General features: G+C 43.9%; 1 protein-coding gene across 1 annotated transcript in view; it reads left to right on the top strand.

The window, feature by feature from the left end:
- The first annotated feature begins 7,339 nt into the window (after positions 1 to 7,339).
- Positions 7,340 to 20,456, top strand: part of SLC6A5 (solute carrier family 6 member 5) — a 112,587-nt gene continuing 99,470 nt past the window's right edge. Inside the window, exons 1-5 of the mRNA XM_053285379.1 lie at positions 7,340 to 7,479; positions 8,736 to 9,260; positions 13,078 to 13,216; positions 17,551 to 17,682; positions 18,629 to 18,802. Of these exons, the coding sequence (XP_053141354.1) occupies positions 7,477 to 7,479; positions 8,736 to 9,260; positions 13,078 to 13,216; positions 17,551 to 17,682; positions 18,629 to 18,802 (973 nt within the window). The 5' untranslated portion in view covers positions 7,340 to 7,476. The remainder of the gene's footprint in view (positions 7,480 to 8,735; positions 9,261 to 13,077; positions 13,217 to 17,550; positions 17,683 to 18,628; positions 18,803 to 20,456) is intronic.

Consider the following 20,456-nt stretch of genomic DNA (forward strand, 5'->3'; position numbering starts at 1 on the left):
TGAACCACACTTTTCCCAAGGCAATGTTGAGTATCTCTCTGCTCGGGATGCTCTGTTTCCAACTTTTGATTCATTTCTTAATGAGAAAAGTTGAACCTCTCTTACAGCTTAATCAGGTTGATGCTATTGCTTTTGTGAAGGAAGCAACAGTGTTAAAAAGGTCTGTTCTGGCAACAAGCAATGATTTTATGAGGAGGGAGAACAGTCTTCAAAATGCTCTTAGTGCCCTGGGCCCTTACAGAGATGCATTCCAAATGTATACAAAGTGCTAGCTTGTTCTGTGACTTTTGGTGCATCAACAACATGTGAGGCGTCATTCATTTACCTTACATGCATTTTATGACCTCAGAGACAGTCAAAGAAGAAAAATGGGGGGAACAGTCTGGTGCTGCTTGGCCATGAGCAAGAACTTACCAAAAACATTGACACACATGCTTTCCCAACAAAAATCTGTGCTAAAACATGCAGACCAATTTTGTGAAAAGAATGGGGGTTTTTTGTGGTTGAAAAGGTGTGTATGGATCTACTTTGAAGTTATGGTAGATCCCCAAGCACTCAGTAACATGAGAGGTGTGTTGGACACCTTCCTTTCTTTCTGCCAGCCTACAAATCTGGGCTCTCTGCCTAGCACATGGGGAATACGAAGATATCAGCCCTAGGAGGGATAAGTCTTCATTGCGTAACATGCTGTAACAACAGAAATTGGAGTACTCTACCTACTGTAGTGCTGTTCCCAGGTTCCTTAGCTTCTCTCAGTAAACTGTGTGTCCCTACTCATGATACATCTCTCTCCACCCCGCGCACCGCACCCCCCCCCCAAACAAACATTAACATTAAATCAGGTTGCTAGCACTTGGTCTTCTTGGAGTCCCAGTTTTACCCTTGAGTCTGGACCCCCTTGATCACATAGTCATTCCAGTATGCTGACTTCCTTAAAAGATGCCCTGCCCGAGATTTCTTAACTGCTTGTACACCATCACTCTCACAAGGATCTGTGCCCTGGATCTCTTCCTGTCCTTGAGGCTTACATGCAGAGGAAGGTGTACATTCTGGCATCAGATGTGACACAGCCTTGTCCTGCTGTGCCAATGTACTGGGTACATATCTTTGAGCCAGTGGGGTAGCTGCAGATTCAGAAGTGCAAGAGCTCCCCACAACAGCCCCCATAGTCACACCCACCTCAACAGCTCTGTAACAAACAAGCAGTGGGAGGAGAGCTGGTCTTGTGGTAGCCTGCATTAATTGTCTCATTTGCTAAGCAAGGTCTACCCTGGTTTACGTTTGATTTGGAGGCTACATTGGATTAGGAGGCTACATGTGTGAACACTGTAAGATATTCCCCTTCGAAGGAGTGGACCTCTCTAGGAGGAACACCTGCATGTTTGCATGTAGAAGGTTCCAAGTTCCCTCTCTGGCATCTCAAGATAGGCCTGAGAGAGTCTCCTGCCTGAGACTCATGGAGGAAAAAAAGGACCAGGACTGCCCTGAAGTACTACTACACTGCTTTGAACAGCATGCACACATTCTATATTTGTGCTTGCATTTCTTTCGAAGGGGCCAATTTACTAGGCACAGATCCTCAAGTAGCACAGATTCATTATTTGCCCTCTTCTTATCTTTTGTCCTGGAAAGTCTACATGCAGTTAGTCCAAGTAAATTTTGTGTGATGCTTCAGCTGCAACTGAAAAGTCTGTACAGTCCCCCTGGCAGAAGGTGGAGGTGGCCATTTTCACCGTGCAGTGCTGAGTCCTGTCCAGCACCAGGAAGTGTGTGTGGGGGGGTGTTGTTAATAGCACTTACATTTATATACCGCTCTATAGCCAAAGCTCTCTAAGCGGTTTACAGTGATTTAGCATATTGCCCCCAACATTCTGGGTACTCATTTTACCGACCTCGGAAGGATGGAAGGCTGAGTCAACCTTGAGCCCCTGGTCAGGATCGAACTTGCAACCTTCTGGTTACAGGGCGGCAGTTTTACCACTGCGCCACCAGGGTAGGGTAACAGAACCCTCTTGAGACCTTGCACCATCCTGGAAGGTGTGCTTAGAGTATTGGGAAGTGTAGCCCTTCCCAGCACTTCCCTCCTAGAGGTCTTAAGAGAGGGCTCCTGTATCTCTTAAAGAGCCCTTCCAACACAGAGGGAAGCACAGTACTGTGAAGAGGTCAGTACAGTGAAAAATGGCTCTCACATTTAAAGTTTTTCCACCCAAGTGGCCCCTGCTTGAAAAATAGTGAAGATCACTGTTCCTCAGAATTACATGTTTGTGAAAATCCTTCACACAGTTACATAGGAATCCAATCTACATAAGGAAACCACCCAGAGATGAAAGTTTGGGGCGGTGTACAAATTAGATAGATAGATAGATAGATAGATAGATAGATAGACTCTCTATCATGCTGGTCTCTGGTAAAAAAAAGAAAAAATAATAAAATACATCTTTCCACTCTATCATTGCACTCTGGGGAACTTTAGGCCTTTAAAGCTGTTAATAAAGCTGAGAGAACTGAAGCAGTGCTGAGCTTCAAACCAGCAACAAACTCTGTACCCTGCTCCCCAGTAAGATACACACCTCGTTTTCCTGCTTCCCTCCACTTCAGGCATGGCCAGGTGGTCTAGATAAAACTCAAACTCCCGATCTGACCCGGTCCATTCCTGGGCCAGGCGCCTATCTGCAAACTCCAAGGTCCCTAGAGGTGCCATTTTAGAAGAGGCTGGTGCCTTACCCCTAGCAGGCTTTGAGTGTTTCTCAGACGTCCCCAGGGCGAAAAGGCTGAAAAGCAGCACGGCTCAATCTGCAGAACAATCAGCGGGATTGTCAAATGTGTCAAAGACCCAATTAAGAGCACGATTAGGGTTGAGGCACTGGGGGTGGGGGATTCTACTAGCACAAGGGAGCCTACTGAAGTCCTCTCATGTTGCCCTGAAGTCTCCCTAGAAGGTGCCTCTTACAAATCCAGACTCTCTGACTAACCTGGGGGATTTGTTGGGTTCCTTCCTCCCAACCGACTCATCCAGGCTCTGTCTGGGTAATGTGCATTCGGCAACTTGACCCCATCCCCGACCCCACTACTTGAAAAAGAAAAAAAAAGTGCACGCACATAGTGAGCACTTTGCCGCGACAACATTTTCTGGGCCCCAGTAACAGACAAATCCCGGCCGTGGCCCTGCCTCTGGGCACATTCCTCCGTTTGGAAATTAAGGTTGCAATGCTATGCACATTTACCTGGGAGTAAGTCCCGCTGAACATAGTGGCACTTACTTCGGAGTAAATCTGCATAGGATTGCGTGGGGTGAAGATCCGATACCAGCATTGTTGCTGCTCCTCTGTGTCTCCGACCGGGTTGTGCAGGCGCCCAGGCGCCTTCTTCCATGGGAAACGAGTAATTGGATACGTTCGGTTTTATGTGCAGGAATTTACGCGCTGCTCTTCAGACTTTAAGTGCCTCGGTTTAATCCGCAGGATTCTGAGTCACCGATGCGCCAGTCTCTAAATCTCTGCTCCTCCTCCTCCTCCAACCCAGTTGCGGATAGTCCTGTGGGTGAGAAAGTCCTCGACTCAAGAAAGAAAATCCACAAAATAAATAGCCGTGTTCAATCTTCACAACACAGGGGGAAAATGTCCTCTGGACGACTGAGCTTTGAGCACACGCCAGACACTTTTAGCCTTCTTTCAGAGCTCTTTGCTCTGGAGCCCAGCTCAGCTGCGGGTTGGGATGACGCGAGTTCGAGGCCCCCCCTCGGCAACATGGTTACCCGCCCTTCTTGCCCTCAAAAGGAAAAAGGTTTTAATAAAAAGGGGAGGGGTAAATAAAAAGGGGAGGGGAGTAGGGGTAAAGGCTTTGGAGGCTATTTTTTAAAAGCACTTAAGAGGCTTGACTATTTATAACATCCTTTCAAATAAAGAAGGATTTAACTGAGTATTAAAATGCTGATCTCTGATGCCCAGTTTAATATGACACGCGTAGCGACGCACTGGGCCACCTCAGAGACTATAGAAAGGGAGAATTATTGCCCACTTTTAATTCTTCCTGGTTTAGAAAAGAATCTAAAATATCCACATTGGGATAGCGGAAGATGCTTATTCGGCACAATCTAGAAGGAAACCTTTCACTTTAAAAAATTATTAGGAAACTTTTTATCTACATGTATTTAATGATACAATAGTTATTTGCTTTCATTCTGTTATAGAATCCGAATATTCAAGTGGATTTGGGCATTGCGAACACTGATTAAAAGAAATCTGAGAGCTGAAGAACCCACGAGTAAGAATCGTACTTCCGCACGGGACTCAGAGATCTGTAAAGAAAGAACAGTTTGTTGGTGATTAAAAAGACACATTTCCGCTTACACTGAGATGCTAGAAGGGCTGCGATGTCCTTAGTTTGGGACGTCATCTTGTTCTTAAATCAAACTGGTAAATAAAAAAATAGGACAATGCAATCTTATAAATTGGGGGGGGGGAACGTAAACTGTTTCCAGTTCAGTCAGTTCAGACGTATTGAAATGATGGGGATCTCTACTCTCAATGTTCTCGTTGGCTTTGGCTAAGAAAATTGTTCTAGTATATTTTTCACTAGAGAAAAGGACTTCGGGTTGTTGGTTTGGGCTTTTTATTCGACTTATAATTCATGAACCTAAAAAACAGAGGGAGATTTCCGCTTTCGGGGGGAAATGAAAAGTTTGCTTAATATCTCATCACTTATCAAAATGGGCGGAGCAATGGAAAGTATGGATACATTCTTGTACTTCAGATAAGAAAACATGCCGAAATCTTGGCCACAGCCTGTTAAGTTATATCTAATAAAACTATTATTTTAGTGTGATAGCTTCTCGCTTTTAATTTAGATCCAGTATTCAAAAGCAACCCTGAAACCAACGTGTGTGTGTGTGGCGGGGGCGGGGTGGGGGACTGAGCGAGAGCTGCAAATGATCCCTGCGGTTAGGGCACGATCCTGCGAAAGTGCAATTTTGAGTCCTACTATGTCACTAGAAGATTAAGTGTTTAACTGAACAACTTCTTGTAAAATAACAATAATAATATAATCTCCACATTTTACGTATTTCTTTTAAAACGTTTATTTAACAAATACCTGACTTTATTCCCTAACAAAGTCAAGCGATTCTTAAGCTTCTCAAGTAATGGTAGTTAGGAACATAGGAAGCTGCCTTATACCGAGTCAGATCATTGGTCCATCTAGCTCAGTATTGTCAACACAGACTGGCAGCGGCTTCTCCAAGGTTACGGGCAAAGGGGACAAGTGGGGACTTTAAATAAAACCACACTAAGGGGAAAGAATGTCTCGCTGGGGTGTTCAGTTCAACCCAAACTCCCGCGATTGATTTCCCTGACTTGAATGTGCCAAATTAGTATCTTGCTCATGGTGCCAATGACAGTAGTGCAGGAGCTGCGATCTAGAAAATGATGGACTGTTGGTACCTTCTTGAGAAGTGCCTCCTTCAGACGCCACTGAATTACCTAACGGGCATGGAGGCAGCTCTTTGCAATTATCTGGGCTAACAAAAGCTTGCTAATGTCCTGCTTAAATTCATCCTAGCTTTCTGAAGGGCATCGAATAAGGTAGGGAACCATTTATAAAAAGGTATACGCCTGAATGTCACCGGATTTTATGCATACAGACTTTGTTCAAAGGAGACAGAATATATAGAATGACTATAGACACGTGTAGCCAAAGGTCTGCAGTCCTGGTTTTTATCTCAATAGGATAAAACACACACGCCTGACTCTTTTCCTATTCCATGGAGTTTAAAGCAAGTTAAAACTGTGATCCCAAGCATACTTATCTGGGTGAGCAGTAGGATTTTAAAGAAAACATGCATGTAGTTGCGCCGTAAATTTGGCTGGATTGTGCTCAATCCGTCTATAAACTAGTTTTCTCGTGTGTGCGTGTGTGTTTGCTTGAAACATTTCAAAAGGACTTATTTCTATATGAATAACAGACAGTACCTCTTGCATTTCATATCCTTTTGTCTCCACCGTTCACAGGTTTGAACTCTTCCTTTAGGATTAAATAGAGACAAAGGTTTCCTACCTCATTACATGTGTCGGTTAAGATAAGAAGGCTGTGTTATCACAAATTACTGCTACTGTCACTTTACTTCTCTCCTACATTTAAGCCTTTCATCAGAAAAATATGTCTCTTGCTATTCACAGCCCTTTAATCACATGGTACACTTTCTGTTGTCGTCCTTGTTCCTTTATACCTGGTATACCTGGTACCTATAGCTGTCAGTTGAAGGTAACACTTTATGCATGTGGTGTAGTGGGCTCTAATCCACGAAAAAAATATGCTACAATAAACGTATTTATTTGATGCAACTTTAAGGTTTCATAATATTCTTTCATTTCATTTCCAGACGAGTGTGCTTAGGTTATGGGCGTTTACACTGGTATTGTCCAATCTGGAAGGTGTGCAAAAGCTAGAATTTCTACTTCTGTTCTTTAGCTGAACCTTTCTATTGTATGTCTAAACTAAAGGGGAATCCAAGAACGAGTGCTTCTGAGAGGATCACTGGAAAGCTAAGGCGTTTTCTTAAAGAGCGGTGGAAGGTCCACTTCAACCTGGCCATACATTTTTGCAAAGTTCCTTACAAAAACTGCATGATTTAAAAATGCATCGTCTTTTGAAAAACCAACACCTTCACTGTTGTAATAGTCTAAGTTGTTAAAGGCCTTCAAAATATGCCGAAAAAAGTCTCCCCCGCTCAACTGCACTGAAGATGACCTCGGTGGAAAGAAACATTTATCTGAGAGGCTATGGCTAATTTCGCCTGTGATGTGGTCTGTCTCCTGCTGCGGTCTGTGGACGGAATCCGGGAGGGAGGGGACCTTCGCCCTCCCCTTTCGTGAAGAAGAGTAACCTTAAATCAAAATGCCAGTGCCTACAGGTGGAAAGAAGGAAAGGGCTGGAAGTGGCGACGGAGTGAATCCTCTAACAAGGTGAAAGGCGTGGCGGAGTGGCTGCGCTCACCGGAGAGGGTTCCGACTAGAAGCGAGCGCAGAGCGCGGGAGGGGGGGGGGGAGACGGGGGCGGCTTCTCCGGCTGCTCGAGTTTGTGCTGTGGGCGCAATAGGACGTGTTCCTCACATGTTCTCTTTCTAATTGCCAGCAAGAAAGTTCTGCTCTCGTCGGGCTTGGCTAGGCTTAGTAAGCATCCCCCCCGCCCCATATGAGTCACACTGAACACGCAATCCCAACTGCAGCCTGAGTGACAGCTAGCCGGCGCTCTGCTTCTTGTTGTCCCTTTAAAAATCCGAATCCAAGGGTAATGATTTATCAAACTCTTATTATCAAGAAAATGTCATACGAAGGGCACCTTGCTATGCACTGACGCAAACCCAGTCTTTCCCACGGAGGTATAGAAAGCTTTGCTCTTGCCTGAGCAAACTCCAGTCTACTCATTTTGCCTGCTCTGCTGTTTTTACCTCTGCCGGTTCCATCTGATGCTATTTTAGATATGGTAAGTGTTTTTTGCTTCGCGGTTTCTATAGAGGAGCTTCGGGGTGGGAAGATATCTTTTTACTCAGTATCTAACCGTCTTGATCTATGTCCGTACTGAAATCAAACGCTGCTGCAATTAAACTGATGTCTTTTAGGTTTAAAAGATTATCTTGCCGGGAAGGGGAGGCTAATTAGGGATCGGGAACTATCCAGGGTCCTGAAAGCTCACATTCCTCTAAAGACGTTGTCGTTCTCTCATACAGAAACGCTGGTGAGAAGAAAAAAGATCACGAGGAATGCAAATGTTCTTTTTTTGCTATTAAGTGTAGCAAAAAAAAGAGTAAAATTTGTAATGCAATGTTATTCTGGTTCCAGTTACTAACTGTGTATGTTTTGGATTTTTATATTTTTTATATTTTTTTGACGCTGAAAACCAAGTGTGCATGCAAAAGAAACTTCCTAGGATTATTCTCTTATCTTTCAAGTGTAGAAAAATGTCTTAAAAACAGCTTACAAACATACACTCGTACGATTGTAGAGCTACTGTTGTTATAACCTGGGGATTTAAATTTAGATGCACATCTTCAAGAGGATTAGGAGATAGAAAGTTAAATGATGGACTGAAGGAATGGGGCCAAGATTAAGTATTCTAAGGCTGAAATCCTAAAAAAAAATACTTACAAAGAACCAAATCCCATTAATCTTAGTTTACTTACAGTACGGACTATATTACCCAGCATTTGCTATAAGGCAATTCCTCTTAACGCTTCTTGCAGTCCCCGTCCGTCTACATGATTGGGGGGAAAAAATATTATTGAGAATATCTGAAACAATAGTATTGAATTCGGCTATATCTCACTAGCTACATGGAGGGAGGGAGGGCCGCTTGCTCTCCCCTCCAAAGCCAGCGTGCAGTGTTGAATGACAGAAAGGAAATGGGGCGTAAAATTAAAGAATCTTTCTACAATGGTGCTAGGGAAAGGGAGCATCCTACAGTCGTGATGAGAAAATAAAGAAGGTTTGCAAGCAGAAAGCTGGAAGCGATATTTTATCTAACGCGAGAATTGTAGGTCTGCAGGCGCTGATGCTGTTTATATCTTACTATAGTCAGGTTAATGAAGGAGGGGCTGTCTAAATTGATTCTGCGGGAAAGCCTTCCTGATAGTCTTAAGCAGGGCAACCATGACACAAACAGTTTATATTAAGCACCGCTTCCGTGTTACATGGTAAAGCGTTTCACTTCATTCTTCTTTTTTAATGTGGCTGCTCTTGTAGGATTACGCCAGTCAAAAGGAGATGAGCAAGCAGCTTGTCAACAGCCCTGAAACGGTTGCCACTGGGCCACTGGAAAGTGCAGGAATGATAAGAAACAGCCCTGAAAACGAGCAGCCGCAGAACCTACCTTTCCAAGTTCCATCCCAGCTGGCCAAGGTCGCCACAGCTCTCTCCAATGACAACAAAACTTTGCCATCCGAAGAAGCCAAACCAAATGATTCCGAGAGGACCAAAGTTGGGATCTGCAAACTCGCCCCTGTGCAAACCAACTCCACCTTCGGCAAAGACTCTATAGAACCTTTTCCTCTCAAGAATGCCCCCGGAGCAGGGATCACAGAGCAAGCTAACGCTGCCCCTTGCAAAATCTCCCCCTTGCAAAGCACCGACGGGGAAGCGAATCAAAGTCTTGGTAAGAGCACACTGGAGCAAAACAATGCCAAGGGCGGTTGGGTGACCATGAGCCAGAGCACCGTGGTATTGGGCACAGATGGGAACACTTCTGTTCTGCCTGGCAGTGTCACTGAGGTAAGTTGTGAACTTTTCCCTGTAATGCTGCTCTCGCTTGCTCTGTCTTCCTACTCCTCACAAGCTCTCTTAACGCCATTGGCGGCTATCATTGCTATTTACCATGCAAACTATACATCTAGTCCACATTAAAGGGTTAAACCCCGAATGTAGGGCCTACACACTTACATTCGTTTCTCAAAAAGACTTTCCCCCCCTGTCTCTCCTAGAGACCAATAGAAAGAGGGCAAAGCGAGAGACTGGAAATGTTGTGCCATTAAATCAAAGGCAAGGGAGTACTGGTTCTTCTAAGCAATATCAATATGGGGAAAATCTGCCTCTTCTCCCTAGGACGAACACACACATGAACAAAAGGTGGTAATTGTTTCGCATCGGAAGGCAGAAGGAAGTTCAGTATATGAGTCAGGAGGCAAATCACTCTAAAATGTCCCACTTTACTTCATGAAGGTACAATGGGAGCAAGCCCACTGGGCAAACACTTTCCGCTGAAACACTCTTAGGTTTACCCTGCATGCCAAAAGGTCTGTTCGCTGGTGTTTCTATCCTTTTTTCTTTATACACACGCACGCGCACACTTCCCTCGGTGAAGTTAATTCAGCATTAGATTGTGTGGAAGAGGAACTCTGAAGTTGAATATTAGCATATAATTAATTTCTTAGCTGATTTCTTTCAGGCTTTGAGTGGTAACCGTTTCCATTTTACACATATCAATTTTGCAAGAGAAGAAGAGCACAGTTTAGGAGAATTAAAACCGATCGGCGTTTTACCATTCACTACTCTGGAAGAAGCCAACTACAGTCACAAAATAATTGCATTGCACCGCTTTGTCTACATGCCACGCGTAGCTTATTAACCTAATTAACCTGCTCCGGGCGGCACTTGCGTGAGAGAAGGCGATTTATTTAGAAAGAAGGCTTTGGAACCGGGGTCTGAGTTTTCCGAGTTCCCTCTCCTTTCCTTCTATTCTTTACGGAGGGCTGGAAAGGGAACCCTCTGGGAACGCTTCTGCCTGTCGACCAAACGGGAACACAATCAAAAATAACCACCAAAACCACCCAACCAAAGAGCTAACTCTACCAGGCCCACTCCCGAAGCCCCACCGGGCCGCGCTCTGTGATCAATCACTCCATCTCAGACAGTTCAATCGTTACTTGGGGTCAGTGAGCAAGTCCCGGGCACTGCGGCATGATGTGGAAATGGGGCTGGGGTGGTTAAGGCGCACCTGATACCCTGGCAGAACAGTGGCTTCGCCCTGTAAGAGGCCGCGGGGAGCACAGTTAGGCAGCAGAGAACTAGACCAAGAGCATCGCCTTTCTAGCCGCAGATTGGCCTTAGGTCTCTCTAGGCTTCGGTCCACAACCCGCTTAAGCCGGAGCAGTTCCACTAAAGTCCCCATGAAAGTTAACGAACAGCTTCCCACTTCGTCGGCTGTGAAGACAGCAGCTTCCGAAGCTGAGAGGTTTTTTAAAATGTGGTTGGCTCGTGCGGCCTGAAGGGTTTTATTCCAAAGGACGTTTAAACCGCCTGGAAGCCAGATTTATTTGTTTTTTAATCGAATTCGAGTGTATATTCTAGCCAAGATACCCAGATCCCAAGAATAAAGTGTCTGGGGATTAACCTTTTCGAAAAGCTGTTATCACTTGCCCATGAGTGCAGTGGCGGCACCCGAAGATAAAACGGGAAAGGGTTACAGAAGGGGCCACGTGCATTTCTGGGTGGGCGAGCTCTGTCCCACCTGCCAGATTTCTAAAAAAGGAGTGGGAGGCTGGTGGGGGACAATTGCCCACCCTTTCCCTCCCTCGGGAACCGTCCTTGCTTGAGCGATGATAAATATACTAGACTAATACACAACCCAGTTAAATCTAATCATTAGGATCTGCGACGATTTACATTACCGTGGTAAGGAAATTAAATCGGTTTCAATGCTAGTAGTTCACTTGAACAAGGTGGTTTGCCATGGGGATGGCTCACAGGATATTTTTTGTTGGATCAACTGTGTGTGGACCGCGGAGAATACGCAAGCTTAGGTCGGGAGATCGTATTTCGAAGGGTTTTTTTTTAAAGTTATCTTTGCGCCTTAAAATTCTGCTAGATATCCCACGCCGCCAGTTTATTTTTGATCACCTTTATTCCGTTATCTTCAGTGTAATTTAAGTCTGATAAATGACACATTAAATGATAGGTAGATACTGTGCAATGGTCTCATTTGAAAATAATAATAATAAATAATATTAAAAAGAAAAGGCGAAGAATAAAGGTTTTTTATTATTGTTTTCCAAGCCAGCCTACGGATTAAGGTGGAAGGCTTCCTCTGTCTCCTTTCTGCGCCTTCCTTCCTACCAGTTAAAAGGTCCAACAGCTAGAATAACCAAGTCCACTCACTTATCCCTCCGCCCTCAACCAAGTAGAGTTTCTTTTCAGGGATGGGGTGTTGCCCTGAGATCTTAGAGTTAAATTCAGAGTACCGGGGTAAGGTTGCTAGAGCTGGGAGAAGATCCCGCTCGGACACGGGCGGAGGCCTTGCGGCTCCACGTGACGGTGGCATACCCGGGCGTCAGGATAGGGTCGCTGCTGAATCCCTGCAAAGTTGGGGGTGGGGATTTAAACCGCAGCATGGGTAGGAGGCGGGATCCGAACCTCCCCCCCCCTCGGAATTTCCGCCAAAATCGCGTTTTGGTTTGTTTTCCTCCACAATGACTGCCACCCGAAGAAAAACGTTGCCTTCCCCTCAGAAAAAGGAGGTCTGGCGGGGAAAGTATGTTGGGGTTCACCTCTCCCGACTCAGGTCTTTGCTGCTCCTTAACCTTCCCGACCCCCGGCCGCTTTGCAGGAGACGGGACTCACCAGGACCCGGGTTGGGTCCTGTGTCGCCTCACGTCTACTTTCTGCTGGGTAACCTCTCATTACTACCTTTTGTGGTCAAGAGGTCTCGACGTCCCCCTCTTCCCCTGAAATGCCCCCCGATCCCCATTCCCTGCAGCGCATCGCCATAACGATAAGGGAGGCAGGCGTGTACCTAACCACCAACAGCCGAACCGAATCTGGATACCGGCGCAGAGGGGCACGACTGTTCCTCCAGGGTAGTCGCGCCAAGAGCGTCTTTGCGCAAACCTCTCTCTAAGCAACAGCAGAGGGAGATTTTTCCAAGTGGTGTTTGTAGCCCAGTGCGGGTGAAGGCAAACGCCCAGGGGGACAACTCATTTCCCCTGGGCAAGTGTTTCAAAAGCGATGTGTGCGGATACCTTGCGGCGTTACGGCAATCGCTCTCAAAACCGTTTACTGCTTAACACAACAACCCTATTAAGCCAGCGGGACTGCTTTGAAATGGGTCTCTAGGCACGACTTGGCCTTCCCCAGGCATTGTAGGCTTTCCGTCTTTTTTCTTCCTTTCTTCCGGAAGACTTGTGGCCGCTTTCTAAGGATAAATTGTACACGTGCAGGGGACATACAGAGGACATGCTCACACGTGGATCTTAAATTGCTTTCCCTTAAGTAAACTGTAATGGGAATGCAGACGTACCTTTGGATGCTGTTGGTTTTAGTTCCACGTTCACCCGTGGGGGAAGGAGAAACGCTTTTTGCTTCACAATCAGGCCACAACAAACGGCGCAGCCTTTAAAGTTCCATAGGTATTTCTCTGTCTTTTTTGTTGCAATAGACTAACCGCGCTTTCCGCATCTTTGCAGCAGCAGCTCTGTTAACTGAGGAGGGGCGTGTGTATTTTGTATGGCGACATTCTAGATTTGAGATGGTGGTTTATAGCAAGGGCTCATATTTCAAGTCAACGCGATTTGTTTTGTTTTGTTGTCTCTATTAGGATGACGATGAAGGGGATGAAAATAAAGCCCGGGGAAACTGGTCTAGCAAGTTGGACTTCATCCTCTCCATGGTGGGTTATGCAGTAGGGCTGGGCAATGTCTGGAGGTTCCCGTACCTGGCCTTTAAGAATGGGGGAGGTATGGATTTTCCTCTCTTTTTATATCCTGCATTGACCTGCAACTCAGCAAGGGGGAACATTTTGGCTCGGATCCGCAAACCAGTTAAAATGGAGGGGAGCTTGGCTTGAACATAAAAGAGTTCAGGAAGGCTTACCTTAGAGCACTTCCGCTCAACTGGCTTCTGGATCAGGATACCTGCCAGCAAATTAAAATGAAGGGGTGGAGCTGGAGAGGGGGGCGGGGATTGTACCGAGGGCAGGACAGGAAGCCATTCAAGCAAAACGAGGCACAATGGAAAACCCGTCTAGCCCATGTTTCATACTCCTGGATTTTAGACCTAAAGACATCGCATGATGTTTTTAATCTTCTTATTTATTCATCACCCAGCGCAGACTAATGGTCCACTGACATTCTTTAACAACCCTGTTGTACCTGGCTAGTTGAAGCGCGATGTTTAAAAAAGGGCGATGAATTTCCTTGTACTATTTAAGTGCAATCTTGTGGGTGAAATGGGGACTCTAATTCGAATTAGCAACTGCGAATATGGAAAGCAAAGAAAGATTAGAAGTTAAACCACTCTGTGCGAAGGACGAAAGATTTTGTGTATTCGACGTATTGTTTGGTTTAACGCCTGCAGTGCTTCTAGTGGGCTCCACCCTGCTATAGAGAATGACCTTGATACACAGAAGATGGATACATCTCCAAGAGGAAATCCTAATTATGCTTACTTGAAATGGATAATTGTCGTTGAAATTCATGTGACGCGCAGGAACTGTGTAACGGGTTTTAATTCCCCATCCCCTCAAATGAAAACTACCTCAGAACAAAAAGAGACGCGACAATTATTTTAAAGGAGAATTTAATAAAAATGTTGGATCGAACAAAAACAGACGGTTGCTTTTTAAAAGTCTCCACACTGGCAACAAATCCTTTGGAAAGTACTTTTATTCAAATGTCTATGGTTACAATCCTTGGCAGAGTTTACTTGGAAGTAAGCCGCTTTGAACTAACTGGAACTCTCGATTGCCAAAGTAGACACTAAGACATTCGTGAAATTGAAAAACAGCCAATGGGAGGCAGCCTGGGTCGGGGAGTACACGTAACCCTTTCACTTTATAGAAGCATAGGGAGCTGCTTTCTACCGAATCAGACTATTGGTCCATCTAGCTCACAGACTGGCACAACGGCTTTTCTAAGGTTGCAGGTAGGAGTCTCTCTCAGCCCTATTGTGGAGTTGCCAGGGAGGCAACTTGGAACCTTCTACATGAAACATGCAGGTGCTCTTCCCAGAGCGGCCCCATCCTTCTAAAGGGAATATCTTACAGTACTCACACATGTAGCCTCCCATTCAAATGCAAACCAGGATAGATCCTGCTTAGCAAAGGGGACAATTCATGCTTGCTACCACAAGACCAGCTCTCCTCCATAAAATACCTCCAAATGAAATTGCCCTCTTCTGGCCACCGTTCCTTTCTTGGAGGAGATCAGGAGATTTCCAAATAAGTATGTGTAGGATTTGGATGAGTTTTGCAAATGAAAGTTTATATCTGAAAAATAATATAACATATAATTTGACTGGCAATCAACCTCTGAAAAAGTGCATGAGATATTTGTATGTTCAATACTTTTGACCTTTTTGATTTGAAAACAAATTAATTGAAACAGGCATTTAACTATGCTTAAAATAGGGAGGGGGGAGGGCCCTTGAAAGAATAAAACATAATTTTCATTTATCTTCACAAAATCACATTAGACAATATCAAAATAACTTTAAAATTAAAACTCCCCACTTCTGATGTGAAAGAGATTTAAAAACTCAGTTTTTTGTTCTAGAGCAGTGATCCTCAGGTGTTATTGGACTTCAACTCCCATAATCCCCAACCAAAGGCCACTGAGGCTGGGGATTATGGGAATTGAAGTCCAATAACACCTGAGGACCCAAGTTTGAGAATCCCTGTTCTAGAGTAATCATCTAAAATACAGAGCATGGCTAAACTGGCTCTATCCAAGAGCTATACTTTTCTGTAAATAGTAAAAATCAGAACCGCATATAGATAACAGCATCTTATTACTGATAAAATCATTTTTTTAAAATCATATTTTAAACTAAGCTCAATACAATTTATTCAAATAGGAAACATACAATAGTCAGCTGTCTTGCTGTCTGGAGTCAACCTGCATGATATGGTAGTATAGTAAAATATAACTTTGAATCTTAAACAAAAAGTTATAAAACTAGTATATTCCTCATCAAGGGATTTGCTTGTCTCAAAATCTGTGGAGAACTGTCCGTAACTATACATTGGTGGTTATAGTTCATTTTCAGTGCCTCTCATTAGGGCCTCTCATTATTCTCAGGACACCAGAGCATCCTCCTGTTGGGTGTTGCTGGTGTCTCACTTTTCAGATTGCAAGTCCCTTTTGGACAGGGACCAATTTAACATTCTTGTTCTCATTCTGTTCATGTGTCAACCGTTTTGTGAACATTTTGTTGAAAAGAGGTATATAAATATTAACAATACCTATATTCTAGCCACTTGGCCACAGTCACCATAAAAAGGACTCAGGATACCAGTGCATGTATCTTCCTCTACATGTATCTTCCATACACATTGTGGAATTTAGCCAGGCTGCTGTTGAATGTAGCTTTAGGCTGAGATTTTGTGCACATTTACTTGGGAACAATTCCCATTGAATTTATTCTCAATTCAGTGGGACCATTTGAAAGCACAGACACATTTTTGGTATCTAATGCCCCATTTGATGTATGTATATTAAGTTCCACAGTGTTTCATATTCAATTCCATTGTTTTTAGTAAGGATAATTTCCCAGTAAGTTATGTGCAGGATTGCAACAAAAGGAGCTAGTCCATGGACACTTTCCAGTGGTGCAGTCACATTGAGTTGGTGGCCAGTATAAGTGGTTTGTGGGTCACCTCCTGAATGTTACCGCAAAGCACTCCTGGCTTCAATATCAAAGCATAACCCTAATTGCAACCTCAATGCAATACAAGTTTGTGTAGCCCAGGCTCGATTGATTCTGGCCAGACTGACCCTCCGCATCCCACACTGCAGCAGCTATTGTGGATTAGAATATAGAAGGGGAATGAATGAGATCCACAAACTTGCTTGGAAGGCTGACTGCATAAATCCCAGTATTGACTGAATTGAAATTCAGCTGCTTCCAGCACAGGTTTTCATTTAGCCTAAAATGAACCCGATTTTCCTTTTGACACACTCCAGAAAGCTCTGAGGCGCAGTTGTAGGTGATGATGAGAGAAATTATTAGTCCTAATTGAATTAGCTTCACCACCTGCAGCAAGTCTGGCAGGCATTTCCATTCCAAACAGCCAGCCTTGTTTGACACAGTGCAGAAGTAAATCCATAATATACCCAGAGGAGAATGAGGGTCAGGAGTGGCTGAACTAAACAAGGCAGTTCTTGTCAAGGTAGGTAGGATGGGGGAATAGCCCCATATAGTCTATGACCCTGAGCAGATGTGCTGTCCAATCCATGGCATGGATTTTGTGAGGCAGTAAGTCCCATTGCATTCAGTGGGCTTACTCCCAGGCAAGTGTATATAGGATTGCACACATAATTGGGTGTAAATCCCATTGATTTCAATGCAGCCATTTGTAAATAAGACTACAGTCCTATACACACTTTGTTGGGAGTAAGCCCTGTTGAATGCAAAGGGACTTGCTTCTGAGGAAACATGCTTAAGAGTAGGCTGCATATATTAATATCTGCTAACTATATGTGTGTATGTGTATTATATATATAGCCCCTGGTGGCACAGTGGTAAAAACTGCCGCCCTGTAACCAGAAGGTTACAAGTTCGATCCTGACCAGGGGCTCAAGGTTGACTCAGCCTTCCATCCTTCCGAGGTCGGTAAAATGAGTACCCAGAATGTTGGGGGCAATATGCTAAATCATTGTAAACCACTTAGAGAGCTTGGCTATAAAGTGGTATATAAATGTAAGTGCTATTGCTATTGCTATTGCTATATATATTCATATCAAATCTGCTAACTTGTATGTAAGCCCCATTGAAATAAGTGGGACCGACTTCAGAGTAAGGATTGGTTGTCCCAGCCTGAAATGTATGCCTTGGTAGTAATTGTGGGTTTTATGATGCATGAAAATGCCTTCTGTCAATCTGACTAATGAATAGCCTCACCCATAGGAAAGAACTGTGCCTTCTGCCAATAAAGTATATTGGCTTGGTTCTCAGAGAGAAAAGATCTTCCTTAATTCCAAAAGAACTGGTATTAGCTTGCAGTGTTATTGTGAGGATAAATGTTACAAGGTTTAGAAAATATGTTTACATTGCACATCTTTGATCTCACTAGGTGCATTTCTTATCCCCTATTTGACAATGTTGGCTCTGGCTGGAGTTCCGATCTTCTTCTTGGAAGTTTCTCTGGGGCAGTTTGCTAGTCAGGGGCCTGTGTCTGTCTGGAAAGCCATCCCTGCCTTACAAGGTGAGTCAAGAAAAATGATGCCTTTCTGAGCATTTAGGAAATCTCGCACAATTTTGTCTTCAGCTTAAAGGATAAAGATGAAAAGGATTATCTTCTTTGTGACACTTTGCAACACAGATCTGTAGGGGGTGCGCTATTTACTTACTTTGACCTTGAGATGACCTCATGTTGACTGATATAGTAGCAATGCAGCACTATTCCTTCTGCTTAAGTAAATCCTTGCTGAACTGCATGGGTGCATCACTCTTACTGTATTACACACACATTTAAAGGCAGTGGTACGAGCCTTCAGCGCTAAATAACGATTCATATATACCATGCTGCACAAGATGCCCGTTTCTGGGACCAGTATTCAGGGGTGCCATTTCAGGGTTTGGGAAGGGATGTAGAGCAAGATTCAAAGACCTGTTCTTGGATATATTCAAGATTAAATTGCAACAATGCTGCATATGTTGTTTATTTTGGTTGGTTTCAAAATACTGCATAATAATAAGCAATAAGCATCAGTATAGGTGCTTCTGAGGAATAATCCCATCTGGCCTCAGACATTGTGATCCTCCCAAACTGCACCCTTGGCTAGAGTGTGTGTGTGTGTGTGTGTGTGTGTGTGTGTGCGCGTGTGCATGCATGTGTGTAATATTTTGTTGACTGTAATGTGGTGGAGGCTTTAATCTAATGCACACTGATTTGGGAGTAAGTCAGTGTATTTTAGTGTACAAACTCAGTGTATTTTACTTCAGATTAAACAAGGATTGGATTTGGTTGCACAATATGTTGAACAGTTGCCTATAAAATGTAACCCCCCTGTCAATTAAAGTGGGCATGAAAGAAAATGAATTTATGCATTGCTAGCTAATCTCAACATTATCTTTCAGTTCATAGTATGTTTAGCAGGTGACCAAGGGGATTCTATCTAACTTGTCCTCTTTCTCTTTCCCCCCACTAGGCTGTGGTATTGCTATGCTGATTATATCTGTCCTAATAGCCATATATTATAATATTATATTGTGCTACACACTTTTCTACCTTTTTGCATCCTTTGTACCTGTGTTACCTTGGGCTTCCTGTAACAATCCATGGAACACACCGGATTGTAGAGATAAAAACAAACTTTTGTTAGGTAAGTTGGAGATACTTTTTCTTTATGTCTTTGGTATTTTCCTTTTGAACTCTGACGACGATTACAGTTATGGATGTATCTGACAGATATGGGAGGAATAATTCTGCCTTAAAATGACTGAGCAATGAGCATGACATGGATTTGCTGTAGAAGATTGATTCTTTTTATTATTGAAGCTTAAGTATATTGGAATAAGAGTTAATGGTGGAAATGAATTCTGTAGTACCACTACCTTGTACACATATCCTCATCATGAACATTTGAACATTCTACCTATAGCACTTCCATTCTGTTTTTGCAGTGGCCATGTAATATCGCAATATGTGCTTTAGAAGAGTTGGAGGGTACGAAAAGGGCATCGAGTCTAACAAAAAGAAGTAACCATCCACAGAACAGACACCTGTTCAAAACGCTAGGCAACAGTGTTTTGCAGTTAGAGCCCAGATGCATTGTGTACCGATGTCACCATGCACATACTTGGCAGCTTTATTGTTTTCCTAGAAAACTGCATTGAGAGTTTTACTGGGTATCTCTATCTCTTTCTCTTACACAAGCACCCAGTACTGTATTTACCTGAATCCAAGACTAGGTTTTTTCTAGCTTCTTTCCTATTAAAAAATTGGGAGGTCATCTTAAATTCAGAGTCCTCTTTCTTTTGGGTAAATACAGTTACAAGTGGTCCTCGTTATCCGCAGTCTCGTGGATCACAGTTTCACATATCTGTAGTTGGGTCTGAGAACTCTAGTTCCTTTATTCGTAGTTTTTAAAATAGGCAAAGTTCACCTATCTGTGGTTCCTGGGTGGTCAGAAATGAGTTCTGATCTCATTTTCTGCAGCACTAAGCCATTTTGTGCCTCTTTCCCCCAAAACAAGTTCCCCCAAGATTTTTGGCAAAAATTCACAAAAGTGGGAGCATTTGTGGGTTTTGGGGGGGTTGTGCTGGAGAGCAGGAGGCTTGGAGAGCAAGATGATGTGCATTGTTCCCTTTATTTGGCCTAGACACCCAGGAGGACAGCAAGAATGCTGAGCAGCCAGGGGAGGCAGGGAAGAAGCATGAAGGGGTGTGGCCTCCCCAGAAGTCCACACCCTCTACCACAATAGACCATCTCCATGTAATAAATATAGAAGAGGTAAAGCCTCTGCCAAAGTATAGCCTTGATACCAGAAGAAAGATGCTTTTTAAAAAACCCTGAAAGGGCTAAGCACCAAAGGGCCTGTGTGTACAGCAGCACTGAAATAAAAATAAAAAGAATAGGGGAAAACATTTCAGCTGGCAAGGCATTCAAAACAGTATTGGCAAGAGGCAAAGGAACCAGTGATGTGCCATCCATTGATATCACAAGCATCATCATGGATATCACAAGCACAGCTACTTAGCCCAGAAGTGGTCCTTTGCTCCTTAAAAATGCATGAACTGGGCACTGCTTGGGGCTGGGAGTGTGGTGTATGGTGAGGGACAGGGTACTACCCCCCCAATGCCATTTTCATCCACAAATTTTCCCTCCCAGAGAGTGATTTGCCCCCAAGTGTGATTTTTTGCAAAATGGTTGGGAGTGATTGAGATGGGTGAAAACAACGCAGCCCTTCATCGTGACAGACTGCACTCCTGACCCAGATCTTGGCTTATTTTTTACAGACCAAAAGACTAATTCTG

The sequence above is a fragment of the Hemicordylus capensis genome, chromosome 1, assembly GCF_027244095.1.
Source record: "Hemicordylus capensis ecotype Gifberg chromosome 1, rHemCap1.1.pri, whole genome shotgun sequence".
Lineage (NCBI taxonomy): Eukaryota > Metazoa > Chordata > Lepidosauria > Squamata > Cordylidae > Hemicordylus > Hemicordylus capensis.